Source organism: Fistularia commersonii, chromosome 26, assembly GCF_037954325.1.
Source record: "Fistularia commersonii isolate RoL2024-O1a breed Wild chromosome 26, RoL_Fcom_v1.0, whole genome shotgun sequence".
NCBI classification, from domain to species: Eukaryota; Metazoa; Chordata; class Actinopteri; order Syngnathiformes; family Fistulariidae; genus Fistularia; species Fistularia commersonii.
The window spans coordinates 8,928,482-8,953,471 of record NC_141309.1 but is presented as its reverse complement, the minus strand read 5'-3'; the positions used below and the strand labels follow the sequence as shown (position 1 = coordinate 8,953,471).

Here is a 24,990-nt window from a genome sequence, read left to right as displayed (position 1 = left end):
AAAGATGGAAAAGTGTAATACTTATAAATAATAAAGAAAGCTGTTGAAACCAGACACTTGTGTCAGCGTCAAACATGTCCAAACAATCAACTGTTCCTGTTTGACGTATAGTGTTTTTTCATGTAAGGAATGGAATCAAGCACTGTTTATGGCTGGTGGCCATATTTATCATATGTCTACCAGATGTGTTTGTCTGCAAGTTGTTTTCCATTAACTTCTCGTAGACAGGATAGACGGCACAGGTTGGCACACAGCCTGAAGCCCAGAGGCAGAGGTAGTGTATAAGGAACACATTATTAGTTTAGTTTGGTCTACATGTCAATGGTTCTTACACAACAGCTGCAAACTTCCTGAGAATGTGGAGGTGACAGCAGTCTAAACTATGAAAAGGTGAAATCCACGGTATGATAACTGTGATTCATTATGTGTTGTCATCAGACTGCAGAGTCACAGTCATAGAGAGCCTACAGGTATATTCCTCACTAACGTTGTACACCTGGTTCTACGTACGATTATGAGACATTGATATGCTATTATCCCCAGGTTTGGGATAATGTTGCGGATTCAGATCCCTCCCATTATACAAACATTGCTTTAACTTTATATTCCAGACCCTTGTTACTTTCTTACTTGTATACAATTAACAACATCTTTTATGTGTTTACTTCTGTTTATAGCCAATAAACTTTGTGTCTGGTACATGTCCGCTTTCTCTATAATTATGCTGAGCCAAATCATGCTTTCCCTTTTAACAGCTGCAGACATTTACTCCTGACAGCATGGAAGAGTGTCAGTTTGGAGAGCTGGAAGTACAATTTTTCGATGCGGCAAACTTCAATCAGTAATGCTCCTTTTTCCTAATTTCTTCTAAAAATTAAATAAAATTAAATTACATGGAATGTTATTGGACGAAGCCAGCTATGTTCACTTTATATAAATACAACTCAAATGTAAATCCATGCATGAAAAAAGAAGAGTATTCTCTTGCATTTGGCCTATGAAGTAAAGGGTATACAACAAGGCAGCAAAGCTCACTCTGTGACTCATTGAAATTCTTCATTTCATAAAACATGTGCTTATCACAAAACCGAAATGTTGCACTTATTTTTACTACTAAATCAGTTGCACAACACTGACGTGATGAGATTTCCCAAAAACTAGGAGTCATCTTTCTTCATATAGGCTGATAAGGGACATTTTTGAGTTGAAAAAAGGTTGATAAAAAAGTACCTCCTTTATTAGAAATCATACAGCATTATGAAGACAAATGCAGAGCTCTACTACCAAAACAATGTATGAAATTCCACACTTCTGAATAATGTTTTTTTGAGTTCGGTCATAACGACACATATGTTCATACTAGGGATAAGCCAAATCTGTTGAAATTAGGATTACTGTACATTTCTGTAGCTAAAAAGACCATTTTTCAGTTCTGGCCTCTATAGATTTTACCAGGCCTCTCCCAATGATCCGGAAGTCCTCCAGTATTGCTTCAACATTAGGAAAAGTAGTTGCCTGTTCACTAATGACCTCCACCCTCCTTGCAGACATCTGTGACGTCTGTTGGACAAATGAGAAACATCAGAGCAGGTCAGTGGATCTAAAGAAATTACAAGTATTTAAGGAGACACATTACTGCTTTTTCAAATATTGATCATTTAACTGGTTTTTGTCTTGACATTTATACTAAGAATAACTTTCAGGCTTGACCTTGAAGGGCACTGGGGTGAATGCCTTTGGCTTCCATAGAACTGCAATTACTGTTCCACCATAAGGATCACAGAAGAAGAGGGCCAGGTCTCCAAACGACTCCTGAAAAATAAAGGGAAGAACCCGAGCATAAGTAACAAATTTGACTACGTAAACCAAAGCTCAGAGGGGTAACAACACAAAAACTCTGGTGCCATCTATATTTCTTAGCACAATGATTTACTTGATCCTACAGTTACGGTTCACTACCAAGAGCCTCTAGCAATTTATGTCAAAGAAAGACATGTTAAAACATGTTATGATCATATGAACTACATTATACTATAACCAATCTCAAGAGTAGATTACAAATCTTTACAACCCCTTATTAACTCCTTGTTAAGTTTTGGATTGTTGTTGAGGTGTTTGGCATGCACATGTATCACCAACATGTCACAACACCAGTATCTTTCACTGTATCCATGGAACAAAAAAGGCATGACATTCACCATCAAAGTTGAAATGTCAGATTTTGTATAAAGTTTATATTGAAAAGACCTCAACCTTTGAGGAGTGTTTTTTCTACACTTAGTTTTCTAAGTACTTGTCTTCTCAGTAGCGCTTTTTATTGTTGCTCATTTATTGCTTGTGTAAGTTGTATCAATTGACCTTACTTGCTACAGTTTCAATGCATTATTTCCTTTACAGTTATAGATTACTCCAAATATTTTAGTCAAATATTTAATGGATTCCTGAAGACTCACTCTGAGTTCTGTTAGATAGAGGGACACTGGGTTGTAGTCTATGACAGGCAGGAGGCCTCCAATTTGGGGTACGTAGCCAGCTGTGATACCCCTGCTGAATATGACAGAGGGAGGGTCCACTGCCTGGCTGTGCAGCGGAACTTGCTTGGGGTTCAAGTGGATCAACACATCATAAACATCCAGAGGAGGACGCATGGCCACCTACATGTACCAAAAATAAATATGAAACACAAAAGGCAGTACATCAGATATCAATCAGATAGTAGAAATAGCATTCAATTGCTTCTTTATGCTTACCCTAACATCTTGATTCTGACTGCCATCAGTGAGCTGACATTCCAGTGCCTTGAGGCTCTCTGCAGCCACAATCACAACTCGCTGCAGCATCTAAAACACAAAACACACACAAGCAACATAAGTTCATGAATGTTGTGTAACTCCTGGCCAACTGCTGGCACAATGGGGCAAAAAATGCCACTTACAAAATTAAAGAGCAGAAAGTTCTTTTGCAGACAGGCAATACTTTTGGCCATATAGTGTATCCAAAAGTATTCGCTCACCTGCCTTGACTTGCATGTAAACTTAAGTGACATCCCATTCCTAATCCATCCCTTTGTAGCGATAACAGCTTTAATTCTTCTTGGAAGGGTGACCACAAGGTTCTGGAGTGCATTGATCGGAATTTTTTACCATTCTTCCAGAACCGCATTTGTGAGGTCACACACTGATGTTGGACAAGAGGGCCCGCCTCTCAGTCTCCGCTCTAGTTCCTTCTAAAGGTGTTCTATCGGGTTGAGGTCAGGACTCTGTGCAGGTCAGTCAAGTTCATCCACACCAGACTGTCATCCATGTCTTATGGACCTTGCTTTGTGCACTGGTGCAGTCATGTTAGAAAAGGAAGGGGCCAGCTCCAAACTGTTCCCACAAAATTGGGAGCATGGAATTGTCCAAGATGTGTTGGTATGCTGAAGCTTTCAGAGTTCCTTTCACTGGAACTAAGGGGCCAGGCCCAGCTTCTGAAAAACAACCTCACACCATAATCCCCCCTCCACAAACTTCACACTCACACAATGCAGTCAGACAAGTACCGTTCTCTTAGCAACTGCCACACCCAGAACTGGCCATCAGATTGCCAGATGGAGAAGCGTGATTCGTCACTCGAGAGAATGCATCTCCACTGTCCTGTAGCGGCGTGCTTCAATTGACACCATTTCATCCGAAACTTTGCATTGCACTTAGAGATGTGTGGCTTGGATGCAGCTGCTCAGCTATAGAAACTCATTCTATGAAGCTCTCTGCGATTAGCAAAGACCTTCATAGATTAGTTCTGTTCTCGAGCTAATCTGAAGGCCACATGAAGTTTGGAGGTCTGTAGTGATGGACTCTGCAGAAAGCTGGCGACCTCTGTGCACTATGCACCTCAGCTTTTGCTGACCACACTCCAGCCTACCACTTCGTGGCTGAGTTGCTGTCGTTCCAAAACACTTCCATGTTCTTATAAGACAGCTGACAGTTGACTGTAGAATATTTAGGAGCGAGGACATTTCACGACTGGAATTGTTACACAGGTGGCATCCTATCACAGTTCCATGCTGGGATTCACTGAGCTCCTGAGAGCATCCAATTCCTTCACAAATGTTTGTAAAAACAGTCTGCATGCCTAGGTGCTTGATTTTATACACCTGAGGCCATGAAAGTGATTGGAACACCTGATCCCAATTATCTGGAAGGTTGAGCAAATACTTTTGGCCATATAGTATATTTTAAGTCCATCAATGATTCACAAACTTCTTTTCTTTCCTTTAAGATTACAGATGAACGAAAACTTTCAAGATGACTCAATTTTCAATTATCGCGAATTGTAGTGGCTTGATTTGAGTTCTGTACCAAACTGAAAACTTATAATGTATTTTGTAAATTACTTTTTGAATCCTCCCTGTAATTTATTATTGTACGGCAGTGTATGGAGGTTACAACTATAGGCTTTAATCCTACTCAAAAAAACGAACTAACTAACAAAAAACCCTAGAATAGAAAACATGATAGCAGTGTTTTTCTTGAAATTATACAAAGCCAATTCAAGCATACATTTAGTGTCGCTTCAGTCATATTTTACGATTAGTTAGGCCTGCATATCATTTGTTTTTTCACTGTTACACAGATAGAAAATAGTTTTGTTTTGATACGCTTTTAAAAATAGCCAGCTTTAGTGAAATAACTATTTGAGTGAAATAAATTACTGAAAAGGATGGAGAATTATTTGGTTTCAAGAGCTGACTGATGTTCTTCCCTCATTTGTAAACAAGGACTGCATAGTGAGAAATTTGCCACAATGATGCACGGGCTGCTGAGAGAATCATCAACTTTAGAGGTTTTCTTGGTAGAAAGCACTGTGTTTGTCTAATGATCGTCTTAGAATATTAAATTGCTCATTGCTCATATGAAACATCCTATCACAGTCTACTCCTGAGCTGTCATACAGTCATGTTGAGGTCAATGCAAAAAGTAAACAATGATCATTCAAATTTGGTTGTTATTTACAGATCGGAGGCTGGCATGGGAAAATAAAAATCAATTGGTATTTGATCAATATAATGATGAGGCAAAATGGAATTTATTCTGAAATCTATTTGGCGATATTGATCAAGCCCGTGATGACGTCCCTATCAGGACGTCACAGAGCATTAGATCCTGCCCTCTGCCAATGTTATAAAAGGAGGATGCTGGGAGACTTGGTGTTGTTAACACCGGGCTACTTGGGGGGAGTGAGGTGGAGTACAGGAAGCTAATCTGGGTCAGCGAGGCACCATGGGAAGCTGGTGTGTGTACTTTTTCTTTACACTTATGTTTGCCACTGGAGGCCTCTACTGCTATGGTTACGTCCACACCGAGGAATACCAGTCTAAATACTTACGATATTTCAGTGCGGCAGAGGACAGCAACGAAAAACAATTGGTGAGCTGCATGCAATGATGTAGATGTAATTATACAAGTAAATATTTTTGTAAGGTAAAATTCTTTCATGTGGTTTGATACGGTCATTGCACATTAATGTTTATTAAAGTTAAAAAGAAATATCTTAAATTTCCAGATCAATGATTTGCACGAGGTTTTGGAGAGGCTCCAGAAAAATCAATTTTCAGCACTGAGAAAAAAGCACGGTCATCTGCCTTTGGTATGTGGTGAAGCAACCCAGTCCATTTGGAAGCATCTCCATTTACAAATATCAGTATATAAATTGTATTATTAATCAAAACTTTATGTTTTCAGTGTGATCCAGGCGATCAATGTGCACTTAGGAAAGGCTCCAGGATTGGTAAACTGTGTGACTGCTCACTGCCAAGGACATGCAACTCTTTTCTACATCGCTGTTTATGACTGTTAGTGTAACAATTGAGAAGTGTGAAGCTGTAAAACTTTTATATATGTATAAGATATTTTTTCCATGTTATTTGAATGAATTTCATTTTGTTTTTTGTAACAAACTAATGTGCAAACATTTTGAATACTATTAAGTCACTTAACCACTGACCTGTACACTTGGGGCTCGCTTGGTCCAGATAGATCGTTTTTTGTCCTTAGGCGTAGCTATAAACATGACAGGCAGAGACTCTCTAGAGGCCATGAAGTCATTCTTGATCTCTGTGTAGTCGGCAGCTACACGTGACAAGAGGAGAATAACAATCAGACTTGGGATTGAAAACAGAAATTCAACGAGCAGGATGTTAAAGTATGTCAGGTGTGTAAATAGAAAGAGGTCATGGGGGATTTGTTTGTGGGACACAGGGAGGAAAAGGAATGTGTGTGTGAGAGAGGGCTTGCCTGTGAGCTGGTTGTTGAAGTTGACAATCAGCGGGTTGTTCCTCCAGTCAAAGAAGGAAAGCAGATGAAGGAACCGAAGGAAGCCCACCTGAGGAGAACTGAGGAAGACCAAAAAAAAAAAAAAAAGTATTAACATTATCTTCTGAAGAACACGAGAGGGGTTAAACAGAAACTCAAATAGGACTCATGGAATTGGTAAGCTACTATAAATTGAAGGCAGAATTTACCCAGGAGGAGTGAAAGGTGCAGGCTGCAGGAAGATTGATGCCACAAGGAGGTCAGCTGTGTCCTCTGTGATTTCTTCACTAAAGAGCTGAGCGCCCAGCCAACGTTTGGCCAAGCGACAAACAGCCCCAAAACATGAGTACTGCTGCTGGAGCCTGAAAATAATTAAATAAAATGCTGAAACGAAAAATATAGAGGGAAGTACAAAAAAACAAAACAAACAAAAAAAAAAAAAAAACTGAAATGTTGACAAATAAATTAAATTTCCCTGGTATTTACTTTGTCAGTATATGTCTAAAAAGACAGAGAGAAATGCTTCAAACACAAAGTCTTTGTGTTTTTACCCATGCAGCGTGCTTGTAAGCAGAGGCTTGTGTATGGTTGCCATCTCTAGGGTCTGAGCCTCCTCGTTGTCCCTTACAACAAGTAGCCCCTCATTGTTGACACTCTCCCTCAGTATTTGGGGTTCGCGATGGTAGGCCACTTGGATACGAAATAAGAACCCATCCTAGGACATTAAGTAAAATAAAATGAATAATTTGAATACCAACATACAAGAAAAAAAATGTTTTATGGCACCCATAACACAGTAAAAATAACAGTCGTGTGTCAATGTGTATAGTTAAATATACCTTCCAGACATCTAGGTGGGTGGGACTAGGCCTGCTTATATAATTATGATGTTTGTTAAGCAACTCTCCAAGGCGAATATGGAAGGCAGCACGAATGTGACAGATGGCAAGAAGGTCAGTAGGCCACTGCCCACTCCCCTCCATGTGACAGATAACTGCAAGAAATTAGACAGTTTCTTCATAAATACACTTTATTAACTACTATAGGACATTCAAGTGAAATTTAGGTAATTCTGCTTAGAAAAGTAAAAGCAGACAGCTCAATGTCTAAACAAAGGCAAAGATGGCTGGTCGAATATGGACTACATTGTTTCTTTTCTGGAAGACTATTTGTATTTTAAATTATAAGCTTCTCTCTTCTCCCTCTGTATTCTTTGGCAAAATAGACAGGACTTTTTATTTTTGGAATCTAAAAAAAAAAAAAACATGTTGTTTCTATTTTATGTAAGAAAATGATTCAACAGTTAGTGTGGCATTTCTGATCAAGACTGTGCCCTTTCAATTACATTTTCGAACTTCTTTTCAAAATAATATAGCCTTTCAAAAAGCTGCACATTGGCAACAAACCTGTGATAGGATTGATGTAAGCAGGGCAGGGTTTATCCTCCTTTGGCACTAGTGAACGGGACTGCTTGTCTTTGTCAAAGAAGGAGTAGTCGAACGTCAGCTGCTGTGGGGGGAAAACCTGCCGAACATAGTCCACAGTTCTGTAAAACTGAAATTATCACCTCAATTCACAACATTTTCAGCACTAAATAATAGAACCTAGAATCAAAGTTTAGCAGAACGTACACCTACTCTTACCATAGTTTATAACTAGGGAGTCTACCTGAGTGTAGCAGAGCGCAGGGTGGGCTCCTTGCACTGATGTGATGGAAAGAGGAAGACCCTCCAGTGCCCAAAGTTTTCTGCTCAGGTCATCGTAGGACTGGACCACCTGTAAACTCTGCTCCTCTCCAGTGCCCCTCAACTAAACAGTTTGGTTAAAACAGGTATGTGTTAGCTTAATCTGAGTCATTGTTTCAGCAATAAATAAACACCAACACCTATATCTTTATCAGTTAACCCTGAGAGCGTTTTATAAATGTTTTTTTAAAACGCTTAAGAAAATGAATTGCCTTTTTTTTTTAAAGACATCGACCAACACAAAACAACAAATTAATAAGAACAATCAAACACACCTTTTTTCCCATTTTGATGACATCATCCACCATCGTCCCCACATATCGCACACAGGATTCGGGGATACCTGCGTGCCTGTTGGGGGGGACATATTCAAAATTTGAAATACCTATCTTTGAAAAGCCAGTAGTGCATTTTTACCAGGAATGAAGCCGGCACGGGTTGGCTTTTTAAGTTCCTTCACAAACATATTTAGCACAGTCGGCGTGAAAAATCTTTGCTAGCGTATCAGCAAACGCGGGGGACTGGGAGACGAAGCACCGCTTGACGAGGACAGCTGTGTGTAAAATTTGATGTACAGTGAATAACAGTATCGTAGTTCCAACATCGTGCCAGTTGCTGTAACGTCGCCCGAGACGAATACCAGCCCCTCTGACTTCGGGGGGGGGGGAAGGAAAGCACTTTTAGCGCTACTTTGTTTGGGACACGCTGTTCAAATTGGACGACCAGGTTCACTGCAGGAGGTATCGTGAAGCTACCGCACTGCGTCAAGCATCCGCACTGTGCGCCTCGCGACAGCACTGGGCTGCCAGACCTGGCGCACTAAGTGGTGACTGGACGTATTACTAGAACGATGGAGAAGGACCGTTGCCTATCACTGGGTAACTAAGGGTGGGGGTGGAATTTCGTCAGTTCCTTGCATACACTGAATAACTCTAAAATGCCACCTAGTGGCGATATAGTGCACCATATTGAGGACAAGGCAGAGATTATGACACGGATGAGTTCAGTGGAAAAGGTAATTTCTGGACAGCTCTACCATTTCAAAAGGGACGTTGAATTTTCCTTTTGAGTGCTACAGAGGTAGCATTTTCTTTAAAAATGCTGATAGAGAAGTACAGAGGAAGTCAGGGAGCTGCATTATGCATTTGTAGACCTAGAAAAATCAAACACCAGGGTACCAAGAGAAGCTATGGTACTGTATGAGGAAGTCTGGGGTGACAGGGAAGTATGTCAAGACTTGTGCAGGACATGTATGCAAGCTGTGAGACAGTTGGAGGTGGTACTACATCAGGGGTTAGCTCGGAGCCACTTGTTTGCTGTGGTAATGGACAGGTGTGGTTGCACAGGAATCTTGATTGGACCATGACGTTTGATAGATGTCATTGTGATCTCTAGTGAGAGTGGGCAGGAGGGGAAGGAAAATCTAGAAAGGTGGAGGTATGCCTTTTAAAGGAGAAGAATGAAGGAATGAAGCAATGAAGAATGTGGAAAAGAGGAGAAGAAACATGTTCAACCAGGTTGGAACCGGAGAACGGAAAAGGTATACAGAGCAGTGGCAAGCCCAGCATTGTTTTATGATTTAGAGACACTGGCATTGATGAAAAGACAGGAATCAGAGTTTGAGGTTGCAGAGATGAAGATGTTGAGGCCCTCCGGGAGTGACGAGGATTGGGTAAGATTAAGAATGAGTCCACCAGCACTACGTGTTAGATGTTTTGCAGATAAGGTCAGAGAGGCTAGACAGACATGGTTTGGTCATGTACAGAGGAGTGTTAGTGAATATATTGGAAGAAGAATGCTGAGGCTAGAACTAGGCAGGAGGCCTAGAAGAAGAACAAACACAAGATTTATGAATGTTGTGACAGAGGACATGACATTAGTTGGTGTGAGCATAGAGGATAGAGAGAATAGGGTTAGATAGAGGAGGTGGATTCAACGTGGTGACCCCAGAAGGGAGCAGTCGAATGGAAAAGAAAATTTAATAGAGGACTGGCAGGATAAATCTGCTGTGCTGCAGATGCTCAAGCTATCATCAAACAGCAAGGCTGCACCACATCATTCAACTGCGGGGTATTGCTGGGAAAGTGAAGGAATGTGTCCAGCACTCAGAACATATCAGAAGGTCATGCATGCCTGAACACCACCCAGGATTATGCCATTTGTTTTGCAAGAATTTTGTAGATGGCTGTTCATGATGGGCTGGGTGATGACCTTTGTATCATTGCTGCTGTGTGGAAAATGGTCAAACATTTAAATCACAAGGTGCTGGGTATGTTGTAGGAGCAATTCAGATGTGCTTGCCACGGCACTAACAAGATCAGATCAGAAAAAAAAAAACTATTTATCCCCCAGGGGCAATTGGGAATCCAGTTAAACAAAACAAAACTAATCCAGTCAAACAAAACTAAATGTTTGAAATGCTTCATGAGCAATGGTTGGCAATTATGACACTCACTTATGCTATTGGATGCAACAATCACAACTAGACAAGAGGCCCAGAATCTCAATTTCCAAGACTACTAAAGGCAAATAATTTAGACTTTTTCCCCAGTGCTGGCAACTTATAAATGGGCAACAAGAACTATATCACGTACTCCTGAGGTGTCTATTTCAAATATCTACCCAATTACTTCCAGGCTTATTCAGATACAACTTTTATCAAAAGTGGATGATGTAACACATTTGTGATTTCAAGCTGAGTACAGAAGTCACTTGGCCATAAAATGGAATTGCTGTTTGGAGAATACTGATTATTTGAGAAAAATAATTTAATCCTGTTTTATCTTTATGATATAAAGAGATTCTATACGTACAGTTGTAGGAGGTATGTAATGATCTGTTGGGGTATTTGGCGTTTTTGGAACACACTCTCTCCATCCCACAGGACAGCCTCAGTGATCGCACCATCCTGGAAGCGACGCAGCTCAGAGCGTGGACCCCACAGCTGACGAAACTCTGCTGCCTAAGGGTGGACATGTTACGTTCTTATTTGCATGCTCAAAAAAGCTTAACCAAGAGGCATGCATTTTTCGATAACATATTAAAATCAGATTTGATGAACTGAAGTATATTTGTGTATTGAATATACTTATTTTTGTGTTTTGTGGAACATGCACATGTACACTTACTGAGTAAAATAAACCTTGTATGGCAGAGTAGACAGGTAATATTACCTCAGGGCTATCTGCAGGTGGCCCTCTTTCCAGGGCAGAGGCTGCAAGCTCTGGCCTCAACAGCAAACCAAAGGAGAGTGGATTTTGGGCCTTATGCTTTGGGACATCACTGTCAAGGGACCACTGTCATAAGAAAAAAAAAAAAAAAAAAAAAAAAAAAATATATATATATATATATATATATATATATATATATATATACTTGCGATACACCAAATCAATTTGGGGAGCATTGGCCACTTAAACATCACAGTTAATTATTGTGTTAGTTGGAGTCTACAGTTTTAATAATTGTGTTAGTTGGAGTCAGCACCAGACTCCTTGTCTGCCTATGTCAGCTCTGTGGGTTATAATCTTGGAAAAAGATGTTTGTAAGGCTTGCTCGTTACAGATATTGCATTATGGTATTTGAGAAGCCAAATCTCCTCTGTGCATGTGCCCTTCCTCATCACCTGACATAGACCTTGGACAGTTATAATTATAAGTTATAAATAGAACTTCAGACAATGTTGTGTTTAAGATTTTCAGTTAAGTTTTAGTTTTCTTTTACTTTCCATCCCTAAACTCTGGTCAATGGCTCTCCCATTACCTTACTATGTTTACAGTAAGTAATTATAGATGTTTGTTTTTTTTTTTGCATCACTGAATGTCCTTATGCATAGACAAAGACATTATGTTGCGGAACTGCTTCGCAAAACATAATAAAAGATAACCGCACATCATGGGAACAATTTGAAAGGAAGGGAACTCAGTTAAGATCTGACAGAAAAAAGTTAAACATTCTGACCCATCTGAAGAGTTAGTTGGATGTGATTGGCTGCAGGTAAAATGGGATATAATTAAACAACAGAAGTCTGTAAAGAGCTTTTTTGCTCAGTGTTTTTGAAATATGTCCAAAAACAAATGTGTCCATCAAAAATTGGTCAGTGAGGACTGCATTGAAACATCAGTGAGCAGATAATAAGAGGTATACAGTTTTTGAATGGATATTTTACCCACCTCAGTGTCTTGAGAAAGGGAATGTGTGAGAAGACTGATCCTTTGGCCCAGGCCACGCTGAAGCAGTAACAGAATAAAGGGAAGTACTGTGTGGACATAATCTCCACTGTGATCCATCAGCTCACTGAGGAGATTCAGTTTCTTACAGGTGGACTGAAGCTTTGCAAGCTCGCATAGTCTGAGTGTGGGAGCATTGAAAGAAAGATTGAATTGTTAGAAGTCATTACATTGCAGCTACTTGCATGGCAAGTACAGGATATGCAAGTTGGTATAAGTGCTGCATATGTAGTGAATAGACTGATGGATTTGTCTGTTGCATTAGATGTTAAAAAGAAACCTACTGGAAAAAGTGGTCACTTGTCCTTATCATAGGTTTTGGGGTCATAAGGAGGCTGTGGAACCCATCCACTGTAGGGTCATCCCAGAATTGCATTGACACAGATGCTTCATGCTGCAGCTGCAAAAGCAATTCAGAAGGTAAGATCCTGTAGTAAAATCCCACCTTATAAAACTGCAGAAAGAGGTGACGGTTTTCCAGTATGTACCTGTTTGTAGGTAAAAGCAGTCATGTCTGAACATATATTTAGGTGTCCAGAAGGGTCAACAAATACCACTTGAAAAACATTGTGAAATTCTGCAAGCGAAGGCTGTAAGATGACAGAAAAAGGCGTGAACTGGTGAACTGTATCTTGAGCATTATGCTTTTAAATTTGAGCAAAATTACATACAGCTGTTGAGTCAGGTTCTCTGGCAAGGGTTATTCCGTTCACGGTTAGGTCTGTAGATGCTGTTAGATTGAATCAAAGGTGTATGTCAAGTTGCAAGAAAGCCAAATACACTCCCTCAACATTTTATATATTATGATATTTGTGTATAACCCCTTTTTAAAATATTGTTTTGGAGGATATTATTTGCTTACACAGAAAGTTCAAGGTGTTTCGAAGCAACTGGTAGGCTGTCATCGTGTTACTGATTCTGTGACTGGTCAGCAGAAATGCCAGAAGCATTGAAGCCATAAAGCCATTAAAACATCCAGTGCCCTAAATTGAAAGACAGCAGAAGTCTTGTGAGATAAATCTGAGAAAGGACTTAATATAGATTGCAAAAACCTGAACAGCCCAAACCCATTAGTGTGTCCTACCTGACCAAGCTCTCGCTGTCGGAGCCAGACTTTAAACAGAGCCACCCCGTCTGCAAAAGCTGGGCACTGAGAGCTGATCGCAGACAGGAACTGATGATGGGCCCTCGGCAGAAGATCTCCAAGGAGAGAGGTATTGTAGTGTGGAGTTGGAGGTTCACTGCCCTCTGTTACAAATCAGTGAAGAAAAACATGATCAATAAAGGTGCTGAGGTTGAAGAAAACATGATCAATAAAGGTGCTGAGGTTGAAGAATTTAACAACAGTAATAAGCAATGCAAATTAGCTATTTTACCAGGCACTGGATTCTGCAACCCTGTGTACCATTGTGTCCTGATGTTGTTTCTCTCAGGGTGAAATCTGCCAGGCTTGAAATATCCAGGGGGTGGACAGGCATGAACTTGCACTTTGAAGTTGGAAGAATCTTTACCTAGGTGATGTGCAAGGTCTATATTTAAAATCAATACCAATTATTACGCTGTTGATGCTTTTGTATAGCATGAACAAAGTTGCAGACCTGGGGGGCTCAGCTGGAGAACTGGGCGTAGACGATTCCCATGCAAACAAGAATAGGACATGGCCCCAATGTCAGAAGATGCTGCCAGATGTTGAGCCAGACCTGCCAGATAAAGAGCTCTTTTTCGAGGATACCTCTGGTTCAAGAAGTCTTTGGGGTGAAGTATATCCTAAAAAAAGGGGAAAGACAAATGGAGCTGTTGTGGAATTGTCAGGATTATCACACTGAAGTAATGCTATGGGTTGTGTTCATTTGGTAATTTGGTTTATTTTGTCAATAGGTAGATAGAACTTTTTTAAAGTTTAGAAACAACTTTTTTTTTTTAAATTAACCACTTGGCAGTCGTTTATTTTGTATATTTGCTTTTTCCCTTTTTGAGACATTTTATCTGATTTACGGTAATATCTGCAGAACTTACCACGAAGAAAGCGTGCTATGTAATGCTAGAGAAATTTGCCACAATCCTGTTTGTCAGACAAACTTGTTGATGTGGACAGTATCTTGGGAAAGAAATTCTATGTAATGGATTTGATCGCGCACGCACACACACACACACACAAAATCAAGCCCGGTCTTCATGTTGCCCTGTTTTTAAGTGCTATTATTGTTGCTCTTGAATATACTAAAATCAAACTAGACCAAAAAAAGGAAGATGTAAAAACAAAGGACACAAAGCTCTTAACCAATTTGGCATCATTTAAGTAATAACAGACAAAACTGACAAGGATTTGTGTTGATATTTTCAAGTTAAAATCAAGCACACAGAAATCTACATTTTTAACAACTGTTGTTATATTATTCTTTTTAATCTCCTAATATACTACTAGGCTCTGCTTTTGAGACAAAAAAAAAAAACTGAACTTACAGCTGGAATAGTGACAGCCAGGTCAATCTTGATGGACGGTTTGGTGCAGGTACCAAGAGGAAAGCTCCCAATCAGATCGATAGATGCAGGAGGCGCCATGTGAAACTTGCCTTTTTGGGTTTCAGGTACTAGGAGAATTGGGATCTTTATTCCTGCAGACATCCGAGACAGGTCCTTTACCTGTGCAATGAAAGGGTAGACTTCAAAATTAGTTTTTTATTTGTGACTCAACGGAGATCAAAATAGGAAAGAGTTGAGTCATTCACCATCAAGGACTACATACCTCAACCTCCAGGGTCTTCGGGACACTCTGGAGCAGCTTGGTGACTGTTTGAATGAACGATTCTATCTGCTTTTTAGTACGTTCATTCAAGGCCACTTCTTTCAGCAGCTCTTCCATCTGATGTTGGTGACAGAGTGACTTGTCAACATACAGTTTACTTTTCTGCTCGGTCTCCTCTGTCATGCTCGTGTAGCCAGCCTAACAAAGTCTTACCTGCATTTTGAGGAGGCTGCAATGAAACAAGCTCTCGGCTTCCTTGAGCTGGTTGAGTTCTTCGGCAGTAGGAGGTCTGTAGAGATCACTTCGGGACATCTTAACCGGATGAAAAAAAGCCTCGTCCTGAGCAGTTTCTTCTGGTCTGGTCCTTTTTTCGATTTTGGAGGCAGCATTACGCTCTTCATCTTGGGATGCGTCCGGTATCATCTGCATATTAATATTCAAAACAAAATATCAACGACGGGGTAATTCGGCGGGGAATATGAACTCTTGTGATTTGCTCCAAATTATCATTTGACGGTTGGAAGAACGTGTCCCACAGATATTCTCCGCTGGATAAAAGCTTACTAAATATCAAAACCGACAGGCAACGCAGCATTTGATACCACCGTTCTTACCTCTGCTTCTGTAATCTTTTTTTTCGTTTTCATTTCCTAAATTAAAGTGACCCTTAAATTTGATATATCAAATAAAATGAGAACATTTAGCACAACCTCGTTTCCACATGGACACAGGGTTAGTTAAGCATGCTAGCAAAAAATGTTTCTGATCGGTCAGTAGGAAGTGAGCGTGAGTGATGATTGGTTAGTTGGTTCTGTAATTTTCATCAAGATAGGTTGAGCAGTCAGACGAATTGTGCGGGTTTGGTGCTATAGCGCCGCTTATGGATCAGGAGTTTTCAGTTGTGCGTTCTCTCTTTCACGCGTATTCATGTGGAGTAGAGCACAATATACTCACCATCGCTCTTTTCCATTCCTTAGGCATCTTCTCACTCTCTAAGATCCTTTTGAATAATCTAACCTGAAACTCTCTTAGACACTTCCATTCCTCCACGGGTATATCATCAGGACTAACTAACTTTCCACTCTTCATCCTCTTCAATGCCTTCTTAGATTTGATTCGCATATTTGGTTTGGGCACAAATTTTACGCCGGATGCCCTTCCTGACGCAACCCTCTGCATTTATCCGGGCTTGGGACTGGCTCAGAGAGATACAGGTTTGTGCCCCCCTGAGGCTGCATTAGACAATATACATATGCACTAACTCACAGTTTTCTATTTGTAAATGTAGCTTTCCTGTCTCAATATTTATCTTTCCCTCTATCTTTTATATATTTTTTTTAACATTTTTATAGTTGATCTCAACTGTACTGTTATGCTGTTGCAACCACAATTTCCTTGAGGGAGTCTCCCAAGAGATCAATAAAGTGCAAACCTATGCTCCCCTATCCTTAAACCGGCATTTGATTTTGTATGACCACAAGCCCTTCATTAGACATTTATTCAGCAGGAATCCCTTGTGGCTACAGTGTCTTCCTTAACCCTCTTATTATGTTAAGGGTCAATTTGACCCATTTCACCCATTGACCCAATGGGTCAAATTGACCCTTAACATAATATGAGGGTTAATTTGAGTTTCAAGGTTCTGTGCTGTAACTCTCATGGACAAACTTATCTGATGTTTTTCATGGTATTTGCTGGAGCCACTCTCCCAGTTAGGGGATCACAGCTCTCACTGTCCCAATCCAAACCCTGGCAGAGGGTCTGCCTGGGTGGTCGGACTCTCCCTCAGAGAAATGGTGTAAAGTTTGGCCATCCAGGAGGGGCTCAGAGGGGCTGCAGCTCTGCATAGAGAGAAGTCAGATGAGTTGGCTCGGGTATCTGGTCCGGATGCCTCCTGGATGCCTCCTGAGGGAAGTAGTCCGGGCATCTCCATTTGGGAGATCACGGGGAAGACCCAGGACACGCTGGAAAGACTACGTCTTTAGGCTGGCCTGGGAACGCCCTGGGATCCCGCCAGAAGAGCTGGACCATGTGGCTGGGGAGAGGGAAGTCTGCTCCAGCTGCTGTCCCAGTGACGCAACCTCGGGTTAAGCGGCGGAAGATGGATGGATAGAAATTCAGACCTGAAATCTATCAAATGTTATAAATATTCATAGGCCAGGTTGAAAGCTGGGTTTTATTTGAGTATGAGTACAAACTGGTTTGGACATTCACATATCACAGGGGGAAAGGGCAGAAATCATCCTTTATACTAGATTGCTGGAATACAATCTAATATGAGACCATTATTATGAGACCATTCACTAAGTGAATGAATTGTTAAAACAGATGGAAGAAGCAAAGGAAGGGTGGGTGATTTTTTTAAATGCTAAAACTGCTTATCTCATGAATAATGTACAACATATCCATGTTATAAATGTCCACAAAAATCTTTGAAATACCATTGCAAAAAAAAAAATCCCTGTATTATTTATTATTATCATTATTTATTATTATTCATTATTATTCCATCTATTATTTCATCATATGCTAATATTTGTGATTCCACAAGTACAACTGAGGGTTACAAGATGCCTCCTACATCAATAAAGTTTCTCTGCAATTACTCAATATTCCAGAGTATATTCTTATCAAAATGTTCTTGTCATGACAAGTGGACTTGGATTTCTTCATCCCTTATCCAAGTGGCTTCTTCAGTACTGAGTATATTCCAGACTATAAGCTTCCAAATGAAATGTGATGTCACAGATGTTGTCGTAGTTTTGACTCTCAAACTATACAATCATTATACTGGAAAGGAGACTTTCAGTGTCAAAGGTCTGCAGAAAATCCTCTGCACAATTAACCTCAAAGATGTGACTTAGGAATAAGAGGAAACTTGTTTTGAATGCACAGGGCCTTTAATAATTTCAAATAGAAAACAAAATTTGATTTAAATCTACGGAGAAATAATAATAAATAAAACAGAAATTTACTTTTGATATTCTCTATTTTTTGTAAAAGTTGTGACATCCATGCTGCAGTTTTGGACAATTTCTGACTGTTATATATGTTTAGATGTACATGAGAACAAGTACTTTAATTATTCATTAATTACCAGTCACCAGCTGATCACAGAGCCACATATAGAGACATAAAACTATTCACTCTCATTCAAATGTCTGTACTATTTAGGGTATCAAATAATACTATTGCACATTTTTTGGCTGTGATTGGAGATTAGAAATTTGGAGGAAACCTACTGCGGACCAGGGGGGAACCCGCAAACCCAACATAGAGAGAACGAAACCAGGGACTTTCCTGCTGCCAGGCATAGTCTCTATAATCAGTAATTGGTATTATAACTGAAATAATGGGGTGGCTGGTGGCTGAGGAGCTGTTAGGAGCCGATCCACAGAAAATGTTGGCACAGCTCCCTCACTTTTTATGGGCTTCAGTTTGGTAGACTGAGCATGGGGTTTAAATTTGAGTGTATTCCTTTCCATGGCTTGATAATCCAGGTGAGAAATTCCTTGGGTTGAACTTGCAGAAGAAGATGTTGTATCCCAGCTTCTGTATTTGGATGGGAATGATCTCCTCAGCCAAAAATCTGCCTCATTTCTCATTTGATCCCTATAGCTGGATAACGGCTGCAATGAAGTTAATGAAATCACTGCCCCCTCTGTTTGCTGTTTGGGTTGGGTTCCACTTGGTTTCTTCAACATAACTTTTGCGTAACTGTCGTTTAAAATCTCAAAGTGGGGAATGACCCAGTTTTTAGGCAAGAGGGTGGAATCAAGTTTTGGCAAGAAATGATTGTCCTTTGGTACGTTAGAAATTTCGGTTTTATGGCCAGAAACAGAACGGGTTCTCTTCACACTCTGTTTTTGTGTTTTCTCCTCCAAACACAAAGAAGGTGGCAATTTTTTTTCTGTTATTAGCTTCAGAGGAACATCCTGTTTAATTTTCTTACGACTCGTGTTTGGTGGGGTGGGATGACAGAGGGGTCTTCCGAGACTTGTTTCGATTTCAGTTTGCTTTTGAGAGATATTTTTGCTTGCCTTAACATTGCATTTCCGGTTGACTCTTGTCTGTGTTTGGTCGTGCACCATGTCCTTTTCAGCCTCCTGTTAAAAGCAAATGCAGATATATGAACATACAATATATTGATAATCTGATAAATGCAAACAGATAATTAAACAGCACCTGTGGTGCAAAAGGTCCAGGAGACAGGTTAGCATGTACAACACTAAAACACCCCTGAGCCCACACATCTGGATTTGCTGGCATTGGCTCTGAGTCTTCTGTTTTAAATGCTTCCTCTGGATATGTAACCTCATCTTTGCACAGGAAATGCTGCTCCACAATCCTCACAAGGTGTCTTTTGGCCCAGGATGTAGTAAAATAAATTACCTCAAAAGAGAAAGACAATTAAAAATCAATCGCAATTGTATATCAGTAATATTACATACACTGAAGGGAAATTATATTCAGGTTTTGACTTACAATTTACCTGTTTTTTATTGAAAATGTCAAGGCAGATATTCATGATGCGATCCATCAGGTCCTCCATAATCTGACCCACCACCCCTTCTACTTCCTCCTGTCTCAACATGTCTGTCCATTGGAACAGAGTTAAATGACCAGGAATTATATCTGAATCGTTTGTGTCATAGTCTTGAGGCGTGTTTCCTCTGGGTGTTGTTACGTGTATGGAGGGCCTTCGCCCTCCTTTGTCAGCTTGGAACCTCGCTGCAGATCGGGACATCTTGCCTTATTGTAAAATAAGATATATAATCCCACAAGAATGAGAGACATTATATTCAGATGGAAAACATTAAAAGAATAAAGACAAACAAGGCATGATGTAAACATTAGCACACTCTGTTGGATACGTTCAAACTGACAGCATGTACGTTTTGTGCAGCGACTAACGAGAAAGAGAACGCGTGTTTTACAAGACTTCCTTAAATCAATTTTCAATAAAAAGGGAAGAGAATCTGTGACATGATACCATTCCAGCGTAACATTAGTATGCTTTACGTTTCATGTAAGGCCAAGCAACACACGCGTTCTCTAACTTTAAAATAACCAATTCAACTAATAACATAATTACAGGTGTATCCGTTTTGTATAACTTAACAATAAAAACAAAACAAAACTCTTACCTAAAATTGTCGGACAGAAGCGAGTAAAAAATTAAGTGCGGTTCTCTGCATCCCCTGGCTCATGTGGACATCGGTTGCTCGGCAACCAAGTACGCATGAACGACGTAGTACGTCGCTTTAGCGGTAGCGTTGTCTCTATGGCTGCGGCGGACGCGAGGCAATCCTGTCGCTAATTCCGGCCAGGAGCTTCGTCCATGGTAATAACAGTGATATTGTCAGAGTCAGTTTTTTCGTGTCTAATACTTATCAATTGAATACATGCGCGTTTTGTATTACAACAGCCACGGTGCCACTTTTCTGTTTGTTATCATTTGTCTTCGTAACCGCATAGGGCTCCTCGCTAACATAGCTTGTGGCTAACATTGAATGATAACCATATGCTGTGTGGGAAAGATATTCGATTTGACGACATTTGTAATTAAACCCAAGCAGGAGTTCATAATTCATCTACAACCTCTGAAAACTGCTCAATGTATCACAAAGAAAAAAACATCCAGATCAAAAACAGTGCGTCTGCACTGTACAATAATCTAAGCGTGCTGCGCATCGCCCCGCGCCGCCTCACCTACTTTACGGTAGTCCATGCTAATGTGGTCAACATTGTCAGCGCGTCCTGGGACGGCCTCAACTACTCCCATCGCCAGCTGCAGTCCAAGGAGCCCAATGTGGCAACGAGCCCATCGCTTATTATGCAGGTTAGGTAAACTCCTGTTTTAACAATATAACTTTCAAAATGATGTCTGTCCAATTTTCTTCACATTTTCATGCACATACGTTTTTTCAACTCAATAAAATTGATGAATCTAATGAGCTGGAATTAGATGAAAGTACAGGAAATCCCGCTACATAAAGTGTATCTCACCTCATCACATGGTAGCTATACAATATATATATATTCCTTTAATACCTTGCTTTGCTGATTTGCAATGACAAATATTTTCTGTTTAAACAAATTAGTATCCACTTTAGTTGCCTTTTCAACTTTAAATGATTGTCCTTCTGTTCAGTTAAATTTTAGATGCAACAAAATCACTTAGTATGCCTGTCAACAGAACAAAGTTGGCCATAATTTTTGTATGAGTTGTTGTCCAAGTAGCAGTCCAAGTAGTAGTACAGAATTAAGTACTGCACTGTACTACGTACAGTAATAATATCTACAACACAGGCAAAAAAAACAAAAACAAATTGCAATTTGGTACTTAAAAAATATTGAAGGTTTAATTTTAAACATCTAACATGCCACACACGAGCTTGGCTGCTTATGGAGGGTGTAAAGTAGTATGTGTTTTTTTTTTGGCAATAGGCTGCTTTTTGTGTTTTGCCAAACCGTGACCTGCTGGTGGTGACTTCTCAGAAAGGCATCCAGGTAAGTGTCTGGACTTTTTTCTGTCTCTTTTCATGTGGATTTGCAATACCAACATTGTGTTGCTCAGTAAGTGTAAAAAAAGATGGATTAAACCAGCAGTTGTGTGTTGCTCATCTTGTTTTTTTTAGATGTATGAATCTGATGGTTCCATCATGGTGTATTGGCATGCACTGGATACTGCAGAAACTCCTACAGGTAAAAAGAAAACAAAATAACTATTGGTTTAGCTAATGAAATTCTCAGATATGTTCTTGTATGATGCAGTATCATTAGATTCTATATCAATGTGATATTAGATAAGATAACATTTTATTAATCATGGAAATTAATCGGGGAAATTCATGTGTGGCAGCAGCACAGGGCAGAGGATAGGTAACACGAGACATTAAACAACAACAATAAATAAAAATCACATTAAAAGCGACATAGACAAAAAAGTAGAGGGATAAAAATATATAAACTGCTATATACGCACGGGAGTAAAGTGACATGAGTGACAGTTGCAGGTAGTGACTAGTGGTACAGATGCAACTCCGGACGGTTAGAGTTGTATGCTGTCCAGACTGCTGTTGCACAGTCTAATAGCCAGGGGCACAAAGAAATGTCTGATATGAAACATATACAGATGTATGATATCTATGTTAGTTATTTAATTGACTATGAATATACAGAATTTATATAATAATGTATAAAAGTAGTGTAGATAATCCATTACAAATATTACTGTATGCATCTACAGTATTTGCTTTTTCAACTTGTGAATAATGTTTCTGGCCCTCTAATTGATAGTTGTGCAGGGTTTTATCTATGGAACACAAATAATTCACAATGATAACATGACTATAGCTGGTTCAGTTATTCATTCAGTGTTGTGTACGTCTCACTAAACCTTCTTGTGTTGACAGCTCAGGCCAAGTTTGCACGTGGGATAGCAGCTGTGTGGGAGAATTACATATGTGTGGGTGAGTACAATACTAATTAGATGCTAATATTTTTAAATGCTTGCCACGGTGTCCAAAGGGAGAGCCTAGGAAAGTCCTGAATGAGATTGTTTTATGTCATGATACATAATACATAATTATAATTCATAAGTTTGTCTCTATCTGGGATTCAGGTGATTTAAACGTAATTAGCGTGGCTGTTTCTCACAAAAGTTATATCTGATGAAAACCAACAGGATTTCGCATTTAGACTGCAAATACAATGTTTGATGTCTGACATACTGAATATTTTTTTGTGTGGCAAAGTAATTGGATTTTTTCTAATTCTGAAAAAAATCATGATATTCATGGCTGTTCCACATCATGAAAACAAACAAACCAAAAAAGATGATAGTTATTGCCTAAATGTGATTTAAGAAAAATAAATTGGTAAAATGTTATTTATTAATAAATGTTACCAAAAATGTTTTGCATTTTTTTTCCATAAAATCTACCGCAAATTCTAAAAAGCCAAAAGATATCACATTTGATATGTTTACACTCAATACAAAAATGTATAAAAATTTGAAGGATTAACAAATGTTTAGAAGAAATGATCAGCACAGTAACAAAAACAGCAACATTAAAAAATAAAAAGTCAAACATTACATGGCCTACAATAAACAGTTATAATAAACATTTCACCTTCATTTTGAAGAAACATAGGCATTTGAATAAAAATTGGGGGACACTGAGCTAATTCTGGCATATGGAAAGCACTTACTTGGATTTTTTTTGATAAAACATAGCTTCTGTGCCCTCCAAATGAAGAACCTGATCTGAGATATACCACTCGTACAGTGGCTTCTATTCTTCAATTCATTCCTGAATCTTTTTTTCCAATATTGGTTTGTTATCCTTGTAAAGCTGGCTTGAGTTAAAATGTAATAATTTCCAATACTATAATTTCAGGGGTGTCCTCTTGTGGGATTCTCATATTTGATGTACCTGGTAAAGGCAGTAATATTACCCTGTCAGAAGTTCTGGAGGAACACAAGGAATCTATCACTGACATGGCCTCAGAGTGCTCCGGCAGCCAGGTTGGCTGTTTGTTTGTGCAATCTGCATTCAGTGTATAATGTGACGCTTATGATCGAAATAAACTATCAATAAGTGCAATTTTTGCATAAAAATGTCCACCCCGTCCGAGTCAGCTGATGTAACTCTTCCCTCAGGAGTGCATAGCTGATCTGGTCAGTGCAGATGATGGTGGTAACCTATGTATATGGAAAGCTGGAGAGGAATTTCAGCTTCTGAACAAGATCACTGGATTTGAGTAAGCCATTAGTGTACCCTAGAGTAATAATACCACTCTTTACCTTTTATTGTATGGGGTTCATAGAAAACTTTCCTGTAATGGCTGTTAAGATTTGTCCTGCTCAATGTTCATCTGCAGGACAGCCCATCGCTTAGCTCATATTTCCTTTTTATTTCTTACCTGCCATATTCCTCCTGTTTCTTATGCAGAGCATTGTTTTTGTCTGTACTTATCTGTGTTCCTCTTTTTTCCATCCCAAAGTAACCCCCTCACTGTAATATATTCTCATTTCCTCTCTTCATATTTGTAAAGTTCCTCTGTAACGATCCTCTATCCCTCTCCTAGTATGAGCTGCTCATCTGTTAAGCTGTGGAAAGGCACAGTGGCAGCAGGTTATGGAACAGGCCAGATTAGACTCTTTGAGGCAGTAACTGGAATTCTACATGCAGAGATCAATGCTCATGCCCGCTGGATCTACTCACTGGACATTGCTCCTTTTTCTGGACTGGTTAGTTACATAAGATATAGAATTAAAAAAACTTCTTTCCTCGCTCTTCACTTTTAAGCATTTACTGATTTGTCTTAGCAAAGACCCTTAACACACTGTTAATGTGCTTTAGCTTTTGTCTGCTGCTGAGGACTCTTTTGTCAGGGTCTGGCACCTGACAGTAACCCCAGAGACCAACAGTGTGGAGGTAAACAACAAAGCCACCGCAAGTCCTGAATTTCAGAAGAGATTTTTGTTTTCTAATATATGTCATTGTTTACTTCCCCATAGGTTGCTCATTTGCACAACGAGTGTGTGACAGACACACAAATATGTGGTGCAAAGTTCTGTGATGGAGATGGCTATGCTTTCGCTGTAACAGGCTATGACCTGAATGAAATTATTCGTTACTCACAGTAATAGGAGATTGCCTACACTAATGCTGAGGGATTACATGTTCTTATATTGGTAGTATTTTTATAAAAATGATCTAATGCAGCTGTAACAGAGACAACAATTCTAATGACGAAATTGTTTTAGAATCTCTCTGTTAAAGGTATATCTGTTTTTTGATCTGAAAAGTCTAGAGGCAGGCTATTATGAATATCAGAGTATTACAAATTTATCTTGCATATTTCCATGACTTTTAAATCAGAATGTGTACATGTTTGTGGAAGTAACTTCTATACGTAAATAAATGGTCTATTTTTCTCTGGCATGGACTTCTTTTGAAGCGCTA

The 24,990-nt window shown here is 39.5% G+C and overlaps 4 protein-coding genes across 4 annotated transcripts; 2 read left to right on the top strand and 2 right to left on the bottom strand.

The window, feature by feature from the left end:
• Positions 1–1,221: 1,221 nt before the first annotated feature.
• On the bottom strand, positions 1,222–15,775 carry nol6 (nucleolar protein 6 (RNA-associated)). The gene is made up of 26 exons (XM_086173836.1): positions 15,628–15,775; positions 15,227–15,436; positions 15,014–15,130; positions 14,731–14,910; positions 13,866–14,034; positions 13,644–13,778; positions 13,352–13,515; positions 13,130–13,250; positions 12,939–12,997; positions 12,756–12,857; positions 12,552–12,667; positions 12,211–12,388; positions 11,212–11,334; positions 10,852–11,000; positions 8,314–8,389; positions 7,962–8,102; positions 7,700–7,817; positions 7,133–7,287; positions 6,845–7,008; positions 6,503–6,655; positions 6,276–6,373; positions 5,986–6,110; positions 2,751–2,840; positions 2,454–2,654; positions 1,711–1,812; positions 1,222–1,560 (listed from the first exon to the last, which is right to left on the bottom strand). Exons 1-26 carry the CDS (start codon positions 15,658–15,660, stop codon positions 1,411–1,413), a joined length of 3,429 nt encoding a protein of 1,142 aa, XP_086029962.1. The 5' UTR covers positions 15,661–15,775; the 3' UTR covers positions 1,222–1,410.
• On the top strand, positions 5,185–5,936 carry LOC147218507 (cocaine- and amphetamine-regulated transcript protein-like). Its single transcript, XM_086174147.1, has 3 exons — positions 5,185–5,408; positions 5,545–5,628; positions 5,724–5,936. Exons 1-3 carry the CDS (start codon positions 5,262–5,264, stop codon positions 5,829–5,831), a joined length of 339 nt encoding a protein of 112 aa, XP_086030273.1. The 5' UTR covers positions 5,185–5,261; the 3' UTR covers positions 5,832–5,936.
• Positions 15,776–17,443: 1,668 nt separating the features above from the next.
• Positions 17,444–20,207, bottom strand: c20h2orf81 (chromosome 20 C2orf81 homolog). The gene is made up of 4 exons (XM_086174157.1): positions 20,161–20,207; positions 19,506–19,765; positions 19,199–19,405; positions 17,444–19,119 (listed from the first exon to the last, which is right to left on the bottom strand). The coding sequence occupies exons 2-4, from the start codon at positions 19,758–19,760 to the stop codon at positions 18,352–18,354; spliced, it is 1,230 nt and encodes a 409-aa protein (XP_086030283.1). The 5' UTR covers positions 19,761–19,765; positions 20,161–20,207; the 3' UTR covers positions 17,444–18,351.
• A 60-nt stretch (positions 20,208–20,267) lies between these two features.
• wdr54 (WD repeat domain 54) lies at positions 20,268–24,973 on the top strand. The gene is made up of 9 exons (XM_086173708.1): positions 20,268–20,855; positions 21,464–21,526; positions 21,655–21,721; positions 22,432–22,488; positions 23,419–23,546; positions 23,682–23,782; positions 24,110–24,272; positions 24,385–24,459; positions 24,543–24,973. The coding sequence occupies exons 1-9, from the start codon at positions 20,631–20,633 to the stop codon at positions 24,669–24,671; spliced, it is 1,008 nt and encodes a 335-aa protein (XP_086029834.1). The 5' UTR covers positions 20,268–20,630; the 3' UTR covers positions 24,672–24,973.
• The last annotated feature ends 17 nt before the right edge of the window (positions 24,974–24,990 follow it).